General features: G+C 34.4%; 1 protein-coding gene across 1 annotated transcript in view; it reads left to right on the plus strand.

The window, feature by feature from the left end:
• Window positions 1–10,735, plus strand: part of N4BP2 (NEDD4 binding protein 2) — a gene marked incomplete at its 3' end in the record, with an annotated part of 51,716 nt that extends 40,981 nt beyond the window's left edge. Inside the window, exons 13-16 of the mRNA XM_079706848.1 lie at window positions 1,076–1,264; window positions 2,161–2,329; window positions 9,166–9,289; window positions 10,690–10,735. Of these exons, the coding sequence (XP_079562974.1) occupies window positions 1,076–1,264; window positions 2,161–2,329; window positions 9,166–9,289; window positions 10,690–10,735 (528 nt within the window). The remainder of the gene's footprint in view (window positions 1–1,075; window positions 1,265–2,160; window positions 2,330–9,165; window positions 9,290–10,689) is intronic.
• Between the last annotated feature and the right edge of the window lie 3,827 nt (window positions 10,736–14,562).

Genomic DNA, 14,562 nt, shown 5'->3' on the forward strand with positions numbered 1-14,562 from the left:
GTATTTGCATTTTTTAGTATGAACACCAACAGTGAGAGACTTTAAAGCTGTGAAATGTTTATGTCCATATTGTTAGGCACTGTGGGCTTTTCAGAGGTCATAGAAAGTGTTTTTATTATCCTCTCCCTGGAAAATCTTTGATTTTATCAGGGATGCAAGCCATATACTCACAGAATATTTAAACATTAATATGAAAGAAGCTTGTGATTATTTACTACTGAGCGTGACATAAGGATGTAGGTCCTATGAATATTCTTAGGTAAGAGAGAGCCTTGGATTTGTTGCAAAAAATAAATTGACTGTATATTTACAGATTTTTGACTGTGGTAATGAGTTAGGAATATGGTGACACATTAATTTTATTCTTTTCTATTTGGTGGAGAGTGTTGAGGCGTATTTGTGTAATAATTATTATTTTCATTAACCTTGTGTTTTAAATTAGAGTTAGTTTAGTTTCTTTAATTTAAGGTCCCATATGGGTAACAACTACTTGATGATATTTCAGAAAACTCAAAAAGTCAACGCTACCGTAGCGGCTAGTTGGTAGTCAGCTGATTGAAAACTGCCCATAAACCTCCTTATGATTTTTTTACCTACTATAAGGCATGGTTACTCCACATGCCTTTCTGTTTTAACAAGAATATTATTCAATTACTTTATCAATTGGTTTTTTAAAAATATTGAAATATGCCATTACTTCCTTCGGTGGTTGGACTGATCCTTTGAATGGGTTTACAAACTAAAATTTGGAAAATGTTGCATTAGATAAATGAACATCATTCCTTGAATATCTTATATTCTCTCTTTTGGCTTGATTTTTTTTTCATAATTTTAGAGAACTTTTTAACATCTTCTAAGATAAGAATGGTTAAAGAAGGAGTATGCTTATAGCATGAAAAGGTTAACAGTAGTTGCTAAGTGCATGACTTACTAGATAGACAGTAGGGAGAGTCTGTTTTTTAAGAAGAAAGATAAAAATTAGTAGAGCCCAGTTTTCATGTACATTTTTTTGAAGGTAAAGTTTGTGCTTTCTACTTTTTTTTTCATATTTTACTTATTGTGTAACACCTTACAGGTAAAGAAATTGAAAGAGACTGAAGATATACCAAGCGAACCATCTTTCCAGGATTTTGAGTACCCAGAGTATGATGACTACAGGGCAGAGGCTTTCCTGCATCAGCAGAAGAGGATGGAATGCTATAGCAAGGCAAAAGAAGCTTATCGGATGGGGAAGAAAAACGTTGCCACGTTTTATGCCCAGCAAGTAAAGAGGAAAATTATTTTTTCTTTGTCACTTACAACGTCTGAATAATCTTGAAGCAGATAATACTCATACTGTGACTTGATTAAGTTATTCTGGGGAATGTACATTGTATAAGTGATATAAAGTATCCTAATATGTAAGAAATGTATAGTTCTGAGAATTCCGACAGTCCATATTTTCTTTTAGGTTGGATTCTCTCATTCAGTACTGCCTCTAAACAGATACCAATTTTCTGGAGGAAAGGAAGCAGAATGTTAATATTGGCCATCCCAGTGTGGGATTACAGAGGTCTTGTGCTTTCTATCATGCTTGAATTTTAAGTTGTGTATCACTATCATAGTCAGAAAAAGAAAGTTACATTAATATCTCTCAGGGAAGTAAAATTTCTACCTGGTCTCATACAGCATGGTATTACAAGAAACCTGATTGATTTACTTTTTGTTTTCTGTGGTTCCATATCACTTACTTTTTTATGATGGAGCAGAAAAAGGTATCAAACCGGTATAACCTTGTGAGCAATAATAGCAAACCTTGAGGAATGACTTCAGGGGTAACTCCAAGGTTTTAAAGGGTTGAGACTCGGGATTATCAAAAGGTAAACCAGTGGATTCTTCTTGAGATGTGTGTTTATTTAAGTGTCCCTTTCCTATGATTTTTGGATCAGAGAATGTGTTAGAAATGATGATTTAGTAGTTTAAGAACTATGTTATTTGTCCACTGAAATTCACCTAAATTTTGGTGCATTCTTGCATATTAGCCCATTGCATTATTTAAAATTTTACATTTGTTGTTGCCTTTTTTGTTCTTCCTTTTATTTGGGTCACTATTTGTTTCCTCATTGCTTACTAAGTAGCAGATATCAAAAGTGATTACTGATGATATATTTATAATTAAAGGGTAGTCTCCATGAGCAGAAGATGAAAGAAGCCAATCACCTTGCTGCTGTGGAGATCTTTGAGAAAGTCAATGCCTCCCTGCTGCCACAGAATGTTTTAGACCTCCATGGGCTGCATGTGGATGAGGCTATAGAACATTTGATGACAGTTTTACAGCAGAAAACTGAAGGTAGGACTATAGTCATGACAGATTTTCACAAATTCAAGGAGTCTGAACGTGCAGGCTGAGGATATCTGTGCCACATTTATAGATGTTTGTATTAGATTCATTCTTCAAGAAAACCTTGGGAAAGAATTCTAACTGCCATGTCCATTAACATTTTTATTTTCTTGTTTCAGTTATGTTTGTATTCCTTTGTTATAATTGTCAAAGGGAGGGCATGATGTAATCTGAGAATCCTCTGGACCATTCAGGAATATAATCTTTGTTCAGTAGACATTTATTAAAGCCAATAGATACTTATTAGATGTCAGTTGCTCAACAGATGTTTAATAAAATGCAGAAGTAGGGCTTCCCTGGTGGCGCAGTGGTTGGGAGTCCGCCTGCCGATGCAGGGGACACGGGTTCGTGCCCCGGTCCGGGACGATCCCACATGTCGCAGAGCGCCTGGGCCCGTGAGCCATGGCCGCTGAGCCTGCACTTCCGGAGCCTGTGCTCTGCAATGGGAGGCCACAACAGTGAGAGGCCCGCGTACCGCTAAAAAAAAATTTTTAAAATGCAGAAGTAAATTAGGTGATAGGATTTTTACAGAATTATCATAAAGGCAGGATTTATGAGTGTTTGCATTATGGTGGTATGCCCTTCTCCCTTTCTGCTTGTATGTTGTCTTTGCGGGTCAGTAGGAATGCTACTGCCTGCCTCTTACAATCAATATCATGTACTTTATATACGTTAAAGTATCTTGTTGGTTTATCATCTTGTTTCCTTTTCATCACCAAATGGTAGCACTTGGGAAAATTCAATCTGTTGTAGTACCCCAGACTCTAATACTAGGGAGTCATCTCCTCTTAGCACTACTAGGATATTTTGAATTCTCAACTTGGCTTTCTCTTTGTCTTACATTTTATTGTGGAGACATGGAATCCATGCCTCAGTTATTACCCTGTGGTTCAATAATACTGCTCTGTCATTGATAGCTGTATTGTTCTGGTTAATTAATTTGTATATATATTAGAAAGTTTTATACTATATGTTATATAGGTTTATCAGTTCAGCACATATAGGTTTTACAATTCAGTTGTAATTAAATGCTTGATTAAATATAATTGATATAAAAAGTTTATCATGAAAACCACATTGAAAAAGTTGCGAGTAAAATAACGAACACCTCTGTACCCATGAATGTAAGTAACAAGTGATAACATGTTACTGTATGTGCTTCATATATATATATTTTTGTTGTTGTTGTTCCTCCCTTTGCATTATCCCCAATCCTTTTCTCTTTCTTCTCTCCCTTTCTGATGGAAATCAACATCCTTCAGTTTGGTCTGCATCATCCTGGACAGTTTTGAAAATACCTTTACTACGTGTATTGTACATTCATCCATAATTGGTCTGTAGTATCCTTTTTGTGAGTTTAAAAAAATGAACATACATGGTGTCACACTATATCGTCAGCCAAGCCACTTATTTTATTTTTACCCAATACAGTTTTCAAGATCTACTCATCTCGACAGATTGAGTTTTTTTTTTATTATAACTGCTGTGTAGTATTGTGTGACCTTATCATAATGTATCCATCCCTCTATTGATGGATGTTTAATTATAATGTTGCAGTGAGCTTTATTTTGCATATCAACATGTGTACTCTTATCATTATCCTTTTTCCTAGCTTTTTATATTGAAAAATTAAAAACCTGCAGAGAAGTTGAAAGAATTGTACAATATACATATTGTACAAATTTTGTACAATATATGAATTGTACATATATCCTTTACCTAGATTGATCAGTCGTCAACATTTGGCCACATTTGTTTATTATCTCTCTAGAATTTTTTTCTGCTGAACCATTTGAGAATAAGTCTCATTAAACATTGTGGTGCTTTACTTTTGCATATGTCAGCATGTTTATCTCTTGAGGACAAGTTCATTCTCCTACATAATCACAATACATTATCACTTTTAAGACATTTAACATTGTTATAATGATATTGTCTAATATACAGGCCATATTCAGATTTTTCCAGTTATATGGAAATGTCCTATGTAGCTGTGCCATGTTCCACCCCCAATCCAGGATCTAGTCATGCATCATATATTCCAGTTGATTGTCCCAAATCTGTAGCATCCTATAATATAGAAGAGTTCCTCAGTCTGTTTTTTGTTTTCCATGTTATTGACATTTTTAAAGACTCCACGCCAGTTGTTTGGTAGATTGCCCTACAATTTTAATTTGTCTGATTGTTTCTTCATGATTAGATTCAGTTTAAAATTTTCTTGGTGAAAATACTGCATAGGAGATGTTAGGTCATCCTTGGGGAACTAATCAAGAGACATATATGGTCAGTTTGCCCCAGTATTGGTGGTGTTAAGTTTGATTTCTTAGCTTAATGTGCGACTCTATCATATCAGATTTCACTTTGTAAATGTACCTTTTCTCCCTTTGTAATCAATTAGTAAATTTTGGTGATTGATACTTTGTGACTGTGTGAATAACTGTTCTCATTTTGCCTATGATTTTAGCATCCACAGATGATCCTTGCCTGAATCAATTATTATATTGGTGGTTGCATAATGGTGTTTTTTTAAAAAATTATTTTTTAAAATATATTTATTTTGGGCTGTGTTGGGTCTTTGTTGTTGCACGTGGGCTTTCTCTAGTTGCGGTGGCTTCTCTTGTTGCAGAGCACTGGCTGTAGGCACGCGGGCTTCAGTAGTTGTGGCATGCGGGCTCTGTAGTTGTGGCTCACGGGCTCTAGAGCGCAGGCTCAGTGGTTGTGGCGCACAGGCTTAGTTGCTCTGCAGCATGTGGGACCTTCCAGGACCAGGCATCAAACCCATGTCCCCTGCATTGGCAGGAGGATTCCTAACCACTGTGCTACCAGGGAAGTTCTCATAATGGTGTTTTATAATTTTGTGTTCCTTCTCTGTTTATTAGCAGACATTCTTTGATAAAGTAGAGGATCCCCCTCCCCCAGTTGTTTTTTAAATAGAATTTTGAAAATCTTGGAGAAAGAACTAGAAAACAACAACAATAAAGATTAGAAAAGAGAAAATTTAAGAGCGGTTTAAATACATTATTTAATCTGGAGAAAAGAAAAGTAGAAGTATTATATGGAAGTATTATAAAGGAATATTTTGTCTATAGAGGATGAGTAAGTCATTTACTCAATAAAATTTGATTATCTTCTATATTCTAGACATCAGGGATAAAGCAGTGAAAAAGACACACAATCCCTGTCTTTATGGAGTTTGCTGTCTAGTAGGATAGATGACAGTGAATAAATAGTTACATAAATGGTTAGCATTGTGATAAGAAAGTACAGGTTGCTATGTTTCATTTAGCATAAATTCCCAGATCCCTACATGATTGTTCCTTGGCCTGTCTCTACATTCTCATCTCGTGTTTTGCTTCTTCTCCTTTTCTTTATGTTTATCTACATTATCATTTGTTAACCTCCAGATTAAATTAGGCTCCCTATTGAAAGCCTCTCATAGTACTCCTCTGTATCACAGTACGTATAAAAAGCTTGTTGTATAATTGATTATTAAATGTCCATCTTTTTGGCCAAGAATTGAGTCAGTGATGATTATTGAATCACTATTGTATATTGAGCCTTTCATTCACCACTTTAAAAAACTTTTGAATAAATGACTGAATAAAGGGTAGGTATTCCTCTCATTTTATAGGTAAGGAAACTGATGATATAAACAGTTTAATAAAGTGGAAAAGAATAAGTGTCAGTAAGGATACAGAGAATTGGAACCCTCATATATTGCTTGTGGGAATGTTAAATGGTACAACCACTGTGGAAAAGGTTGACATTCCTTGAAAGGTTAAACACAGAGCTACCATATGACCCAGCAGTTCTGCTCCTAGGTTTGTACACAAGAGAATTGAAAACACAATTCATCCACACAAAAGCTGGTACATGAATGTTCATAATAGCCAAAAGGTGGAAACAACCCAAATCTATCAACTGGTGTGAATGGACAAAATGTGGTATATCCATACAATGGAATATAATTCAGCCATAAAAAGGAATGAAATGCTGATACGTGCTACAACATGTATGAAGCTTGTAAACATTATGCAGTGTGAAAGAAGCCAGTACAAAGGGCCACATATTACACGATTTCCATTTATTGTACATGAAATGTCTAGAATGGGCAGATCAATAGAAACAGAAAGTACATTAATGTTTGCTGGGACTGGAAAGGGGGGAATGGAGATTGACTGCTAACAGGAACAGAATTTCTTTTTGAGGTGATGGAATGTTCTGGAATTAGATCATGTTGATGGTTACACAGCATTGTAATAATGTACTAAAAACTACTGAATTGTACATTTTAAAATCATGAATTTTATGTTAGGTGAATTTTATATCAATAGAAAAAATTATGAGAATAAAAGTGTTAAATAATTTGTGTAAGGTGATAGTGGATCAGACCCAAGATACAAACCCTTCTTGGAAGCCAAAGCCCATCTTGTGCCTGCTACCTGTGGTAGCCTGTAGTTACTGACATCACCAGCAGATGGTAGTATTGTTGAATAGAAATGTGTCGAGGGGAAAAATCTGTGGCTCTGCCCCGCATTGCTTTTAGTCATAAAAGATGATTGTCAAAATTGGGGATGAATTAAAGAAAAAAAAAATCTGACCCTTTTGTGTCTTCTTACTGAAATATACACCACTACTACTCATGAAGCTTCTTTTGCCCCCAAATAACCAGAAGCAGGTAAAGCCTTTAGATCTGACTACTACTTGATACAGATTTATAGGGAACAGAGGAACATGTTAGATGGCACCATGGAGATACAGTCAGCAAAATCCAGACTGTAAATATCTAGGATAAATGATCTAATTTTTTCAACAAATTGTAAAAAAAAAAAAGATAAGAAAAGAAAGCGCACACACACACACACAGGGGGAAGGAGAACCTTTAGATTAAAAGTTAAGAAATATATCAACCAAATACAATGTGTGGAGACTTGTTTCAACCCTGATTCAAACAAATCACAGTAAAAACATTTTTTTGAGACTACTGGGGGACATTTTTAGCCATTTTTAGAAACATATTAAGGAACTATTTTTAACTTTGTACCATATGATGGTGACATTGTGGTTATGTTTTTTTTAAAGAGTCCTTTTTGAATACATACTGAAATATTTACAGTTGAAATGTTAAGAAATCTGAGATATGCTTAAAAATCAGTTTAAAAAGGTGATAAGCAGGATTAACCTGAAATTCGGGAACCTAAGCATATTAATTCATTCAATAAACATCCTCTGACACCCTACTTCGAGGCATGTGAGAACATTTTCAGAGCAGTAAGTAAACTATTGAAAGGTGAAATGCTGTAAATAACTGACTTAACTGATGAGAGGAGCGGTAGTGAAGGAGTGACGAGAGCTGAATTATGGTTAATTGAGTGATTTTTTTTTAAAGTAAGCATTTATTTGTAATATCACATAAAGAACAATGCACAAATAATTATTGTATAGCATAAAAACTTTTTACAGAATGAATACCCGTGTATAGCCATCACCCAGAGAGAGTTGAATTTTGAACAAAATGTTGCTTTAAGTTATGGAGGTGGATCTTAAGCAAAGAAGGAATTATAAATGCAGGAGCAACATATCCACTAAAATTCTAGTCTAAATATTGCCCTGGAGATATGAGACTCGAAAAACAGTCTGTTTGTGGATCTGATGGAGTCTTAGGGCAACTTACTGAGCAGAATATGGAATGTTTATGTATATATGTATTTTATGCTAAAGGTCAAAACTTGTGCTTTTTTTTTTTTTTTTTTTTTTGCTGTATGCGTGCCTCTCACTGTTGTGGCCTCTCCCGTTGCGGGGCATGGGCTCCGGACACGCAGGCTCAGTGGCCATGGCCCATAGGCCCAGCCGCTCCGCGGCATGTGGGATCTTCCCGGACCGGGGCACGAACCTGTGTCCCCTGCATCGGCAGGTGGACTCTCAACCACTGCACCACCAGGGAAGCCCAAAACTTGTGCTATTTATAACTGAGGAACAAGCATCCATTGAATTATTAAATCAACTCCTGTTATTAGCAGGGTTTTTTTTGTTATTTTATTGTAGCTATTACTGACTTTCAGGATTTATATACTTGATTTTCACAAGGTCATTTCCAAAGCAGAAACTGTGGTCTTTTAAGAGTCTCAGGTTCATTCAATATTATAAAATCATCTGTTTGGAAGAGTTTCTTAAGTTAATAATTGATTATCTTTAGCAGTAAGACTGCAGTCCATGCTATAATTAGTGGATTTGCTAATGGCTATTCCTGAGGATGATATTCTATAAAGCAGTTGCCTTATACCCCATTTTATTGTTAAGGAAATAGGCACAGATAGGCTAAGTAATTGTCCATGGTCCTATCACACAGTCATTTAGTGGCAGAGCTGCTAATCAGACCAAAGCTGGGTGGCTTCAGAGTAATAGAGTTGTTGTAAAGATTCTTAGTTAATAAATATAAGTCACTTAAAGCAATGCCTGACTCCATGTGTGTAATAATTGTTAAGTATCATTAATATTATTGTTGTTATCATTATTTCAGAGAGAAATTCTGATAGCACATGGAAATCTCTCTCCCCACAGGAGAAGTCCCACTAAAGTCTTTAGGTGGATGAGTTGCTAGGAAGCTTCCATACTTAAAATGTAGATGAAACAGTACATTTAAAAACATTAATTTGGGGATTTTTGAAGTGATAAGTCTCTAAATCCTCATGAAAATTATTTCATACGTGTTTGAGTAAAGGTTTGTTTTCTGTTGAGAATGTAAGATAGATCAATTTTAACGGTTCCAATTCCTGTTGTAACAGAATTTAAGCAGAATGGTGGTAAGCCCTATCTCTCTGTGATTACGGGGAGAGGAAACCACAGCCAGGGAGGAGTTGCTCGCATCAAACCAGCTGTCATTAAATACCTCACAAGCCATAGCTTCAGGTGAGTATAGATTTCTGTTATCGATAATGGCAGTTGCCCATATGCAGATGGTAAACACTAATAGTTTGCTCAGAACAATTTGTTAAAATAGTTAACTAAATTTAACCATCTGATTCTAGCCATAAATTCATGACTAGATTATGATATATAACATTCCTTTCTAGATTTATGATGTCCACTAAACCAGAAATGAGAGAAAAATGTTTGTTGTTGAAGTAATCATTTGACAAAACTATTTCTATCATAAATTAAAAATCTAAAAGAAAATAAGTATATTTGTGTTTTTTTGATAATGTATCATTCAAGGTAGTTAGATTATACATATCATAGTTTAAGGTTGCTGTTTAATTAATTCCTTTGAAAAGAAATAACATGTCTGTGGATTTTGGAAGGAGTTGGAGCTTCTGCTAAAATGTGGTTATAATTTGGATGTATTTAAACATTAGTGGAAATCTCCAGTCAGTTACAAATTTATACATCTTCATAAATTAAGTGCCATTATTGATCTTAGCTGACAAACATGAAATGTCCTTTTTCATTAAGTGGTTATGAGGAATCTAAGTACCCTCCTTCCCTTACTTCTAGTTTCAATGAGTGTAGCATATTTTGTTTGTCATGTAATAAAATGTTGGCTATATTATAGAAAATGGTAGTGTTAATTCTGAGCATGAAAATAGATGACATATTAGAGTTACTTTTACAAAAGGAGTAGTTAGACCACAACATTATCATGTTGGGATTAATGATCTGTTTTAGAGACTTGTGTTTCTTGTTTTGTTTTTTTTTTTCGGTACGAGGGCCTCTCCCGTTGCAGAGCACAGGCTCCAGACGCGCAGGCTCAGCGGCCATGGCTCACTGGCCTAGCCGCTCTGCGGCATGTGGGATCTTCCCGGACCGGGGCATGAACCCGTGTCCCCTGTATCGGCAGGCAGACTCTCAACCACTGCGCCACCAGGGAAGCCCCAGAGACTTGTGTTTCTTTAAATTTCACAGTGAGGGAGTTGAAAGCATTTCATGGCCTGATGAATCAGACTTACCTATTAGAGATTTCTTGGTACTGTTACAATGCATAGAAATAATGTAATGCAGACATCGTCTTATCCTTCATGCAGCGTGCTGTTGTTCATGAGGGTCAAATACAGGCTTGAGAATTTTTAAAAATCTTAAATTGTAATAACTACTAAATTAGGAGTAACCCCCAGCCTTAGTCACGTATTTATTTTGACAATAGATTAAAAGGAACATAAGCATAGATATTAGTGCTGGATTTAACTTAAAGGAGAGTGTTTTGATAGTGAATATTATGTTTACCATAGGCACTTGAATTGATTACAAGATTATGTTTCTTAATCAGTTTGAAATTCTTATCTTTAAAATAACTCTTTTTTTCATTTCTGCAGGTTCTCTGAAATTAAACCAGGGTGCTTGAAAGTCATGCTAAAGTAAAATAAATGTCCTTGACTTAAAAGTGTGAAGGTTTGTAGGTTAAAATTAGTTTTATTTGCAGTAATTTAGTCAACTGTACTGTAAATGTGTGTTTTATTAGAAGTAATGTCCAGTTATAAAACAGAAAAACATTATGTTTTTCAAAATTCAAGAGAAGTTTAATTTTTTACTGAATCACATGCCAAATAGGTAGTCTATTAAAAGTATTAAAGAGAATTTTTACTGATTACAAAATGTCTAAGAAAATTATCAGCTGCGGTTTTAAAGATTGAAATGCTCTGATTCTTTCTCAGACAGAAAATGTAACCTTTATATTAATTGTTGTTTGACATTTAGTAAAGTCTTAAAGGCTTCTATGAGAGGTATTTAAAGTGCTTTGAGACCTGGTTCATAATACAAGCCCTTCAAAAGCTTGTATTTAAAAAAGAAGTACTGGGCTTCCCTGGTGGCGCAGTGGTTGAGAATCTGCCTGCCAGTGCTGGGGACACGGGTTTGAGCCCTGGTTTGAGAGGGTCCCACATACCGCGGAGCAACTGGGCCCGTGGGCCACAGCTACTGAGCCTGCGCATCTGGAGCCTGTGCTCCGCAACAGGAGAGGCCGCAATGGTGAGAGGCCCGCACACCGCGATGAAGAGTGGCCCCCGCTTGCCACAACTGGAGGAAGCCCTCGCACAGAAACGAAGACCCAACATAGCCAAAGGTAAATTAATTAATTAATTAAAAAAAATAGTACCAGTAGTAATGAAAGAAAGGAGATCTAACAAAAACACTTGAGTGCTTTTTGATTTCAAAACAATACCAAAAAAATCATTTTGCTGTATCCTACAGGAAGGAAGACATGTTGTTGCACTTTCTTCTGCTTTGTATATGACCGTGATCTCTTATCTTTTGTTCCTTTGTTCTGTGTGTGTACATTTTCTAGGAGTAAAGTTGGAGTCTGAGATTATATTGCAGTTTTATACCTTCCATAGGCAGGCAAGTTTTCAGAGAAGGAGAAATGGTTAGATATCTACCAAGTGCTCCTGTCTTATAAAACTGCTTCTAGTCTTATAGAACTGTCTGTGTAAGTGGTATTGAAGACAGTACTTAAAGAGCTATATTTTATATTTGAGGCATGTAATTTCTAAATTACAGTAGGTCAAAATCCTATTAACTTAAATAGATATAGAAAACTTTTTTGATATAATCATAAAAGAAATTATTACAATTTAAAAGTTTTTTACCTTTATTTTTAAAAAGAACCAACTTTCTGAAAGGAAATTTTCATTGACTTCTGTTTTTTGGTGAGCTAAAAAGTCCTGTTAGTATGTCAGTTATAATTTCCTTTATGCAAGTTTAGTGTGGCGAAGTATAATTTTCCAATGTGAGACACTGGCTTAGATAAATTTGACTTTGGATATGAAGGATATTTTCAACATACGTAATTTTAGCGAACAATTGCTTTTTGATAAGCATAAAAAATTATTTGGATCAGGAATGATACGATTGAGCTATTACTGAAAGAATCCTGAATTTTAGAATGGTTTCCCAAAAGAACAGACATTTTAATGAAAATAAAATTCGAAAAATGTCTTTATATATCATGAAAGCATGCTTGTAAAAGAAGAGCCATATCATTGAATTCATTTCCACAAAAATAAAAATATATGTTTATTAATTAGAAATAGTGACTGGTATTTAAGTATTATTCACATTTGTTATGTTTGTGGTAATTTGTTAAAAAAAAGAAACGAATGCCAACAGTTTGGCATTATGTTTTGTGTGATGTCTAGAAGAACTGTGTACATTAAAAATAAAGCAATTCCTTTCAGCAACTTATAAAACTACAACTGTTAATGAAATAAAGTCTTTCTACATATAAATTGATACGATTTAAGAAATGTGAATAACAGTACTAAAACCTAGAATTATTCTAGTGTGTGCAGCTGCATACTCATTTTCTGTTTTTATATTTCCTTACCCAGTTTTAAAAAGACATCACTTTTGAGCACTTCAGCTAGACTTATTTCAGTATTATTTATTATAATTATGATTGATGTGGGAGCAGTCAAAAAGAACAAGAGGTAGGGTATTTTGTGGGCAGAAACCAAATGAAAGAACCTATGTTTTGTACTGTATCAACTCTAATTTTATGCTTTATTTGGTAAATCTAGGGTATTTCTTCTTAATCATCCATAAATATATAGGCAAATTTTGAGCATCATAAATGTTTTTATGAAGTTGTTTAGTACCAAACTGCCTCCTACCCCACTATGTAGCATAGTTTAACCAACACATAATTATGAAAGAAAATTTTATAATTGCCCCTTTCTTGTTTTGCCTATTTCTAAATCCTGTATGCCAAAGGTAAACAGAGTTTGAGGATTATCAAATTTTTCTCTTTTGCCCATTTCTAAATCCTGTGTGTCAAAACTAATGATAATGTGGGGATTATCAAAATTTTCATGTATGTATTGGTATATTTGTGCTAATATATGACTTATTAGAATGGCTCTTTGCAAAGTTATTAATATTTTAAAAGTATAACACTTCTGTAATTTGCAAGAGTCTAGTAACAGTTATATTCTTTCAATAGTCTCTTACCAGTATCTACCAGGGGGAAAAGAGAACTAATGTGGAAACCACAGGGAAAGTGGGGTTGGACTCTTAACAGTATTTCCAACTATTCATTTCCTTCCTTCAACAGGAGAAATGGAAGCATGTTGTCTTACATTTGTTGGATGTTCATATATCTCTATATTGTTTTCAAGTTGAGGTTTCTTCAATTTATTAGTGTTTCAATACTACTTGCAATTTAAAGGCCTTTAAATGTAGGACATATTGTATAGTAGAAATCCTGACTTTAAAGTGTCTTGTGTATTATAACACATTTTGAGAAGAAAAGCTAAATAATTCTGTTGGATTGTTTCCAATCCTTTATTTTGGTCTTTGTCTTTTTAAATTCAAGTGTTTTGTATGCTTAGAAAAAGGACGTGTATAAAAGTAAGATTGGTTATTTCTGAGCTGGAAATTGGAAACTTTGAAACTCAGGAAATTGCTCTGACAATGTTTTAACTGCTCTCAATTTAAGAAAATGACAAAATGTATAAAAAAGACACAGAAATAATGTGTGCTGTTTTTTCCAAGTGCTTCTTCTAAGTGCTTTTCCATTGTGCAATTGAGGTGAAGTTTGATAATTTTTCTGTGTAGTGGTTAAATATTGCTTATTTTTATTTACATGGTAAAGAAAACAGATTTAAATGTTTGCGTGGCCAAAAAAAATTGTCATTTAAAAGGTGAAGTAAGTTTGTGTAGAATGTATGTTAATGGTGCTTATTTTTAAAATGTAATTCAAGTTTACAGTGTTACTTAATGTCTCTTTGCAGAATTTATTAGAGAAATAAGGCTAGAATACATCTACATCCCGAAGAGCTTTTTATAACTTCACATTACATGATGATGAATTTTATTATTTTCCTTAAAGTTGAGCAGTTGAATTTTATGGTCCAAATGATGAACCCTGATTAACAAATGATTGAATTAACCATGAGACTTCTCATTAAAATATATTGCAGCTGTCAGTTGGAGAATATATTATAAAATTTTCAGATAGTATATAAGAAACAAAATACTTTTATTTGTACTATAAAGAAAATGTAATTTTGCTGTTAACTCTGTACTTTTTTATTGAAAATGTTTTATAACTTTGCTTTTAAAATTTCTTATGAAACCATTTGCAAATTATGTACTTAATTTAATAAAATACTTTAACCACTGTCTAGTGTGAGGATATCCTTCATTTGATGTGGTAGGGTTAGTGGTTTAAATATTAAAATATATGTGTATGT

Source organism: Hyperoodon ampullatus (assembly GCF_949752795.1).
Source record: "Hyperoodon ampullatus genome assembly, chromosome: 1".
Lineage (NCBI taxonomy): Eukaryota > Metazoa > Chordata > Mammalia > Artiodactyla > Ziphiidae > Hyperoodon > Hyperoodon ampullatus.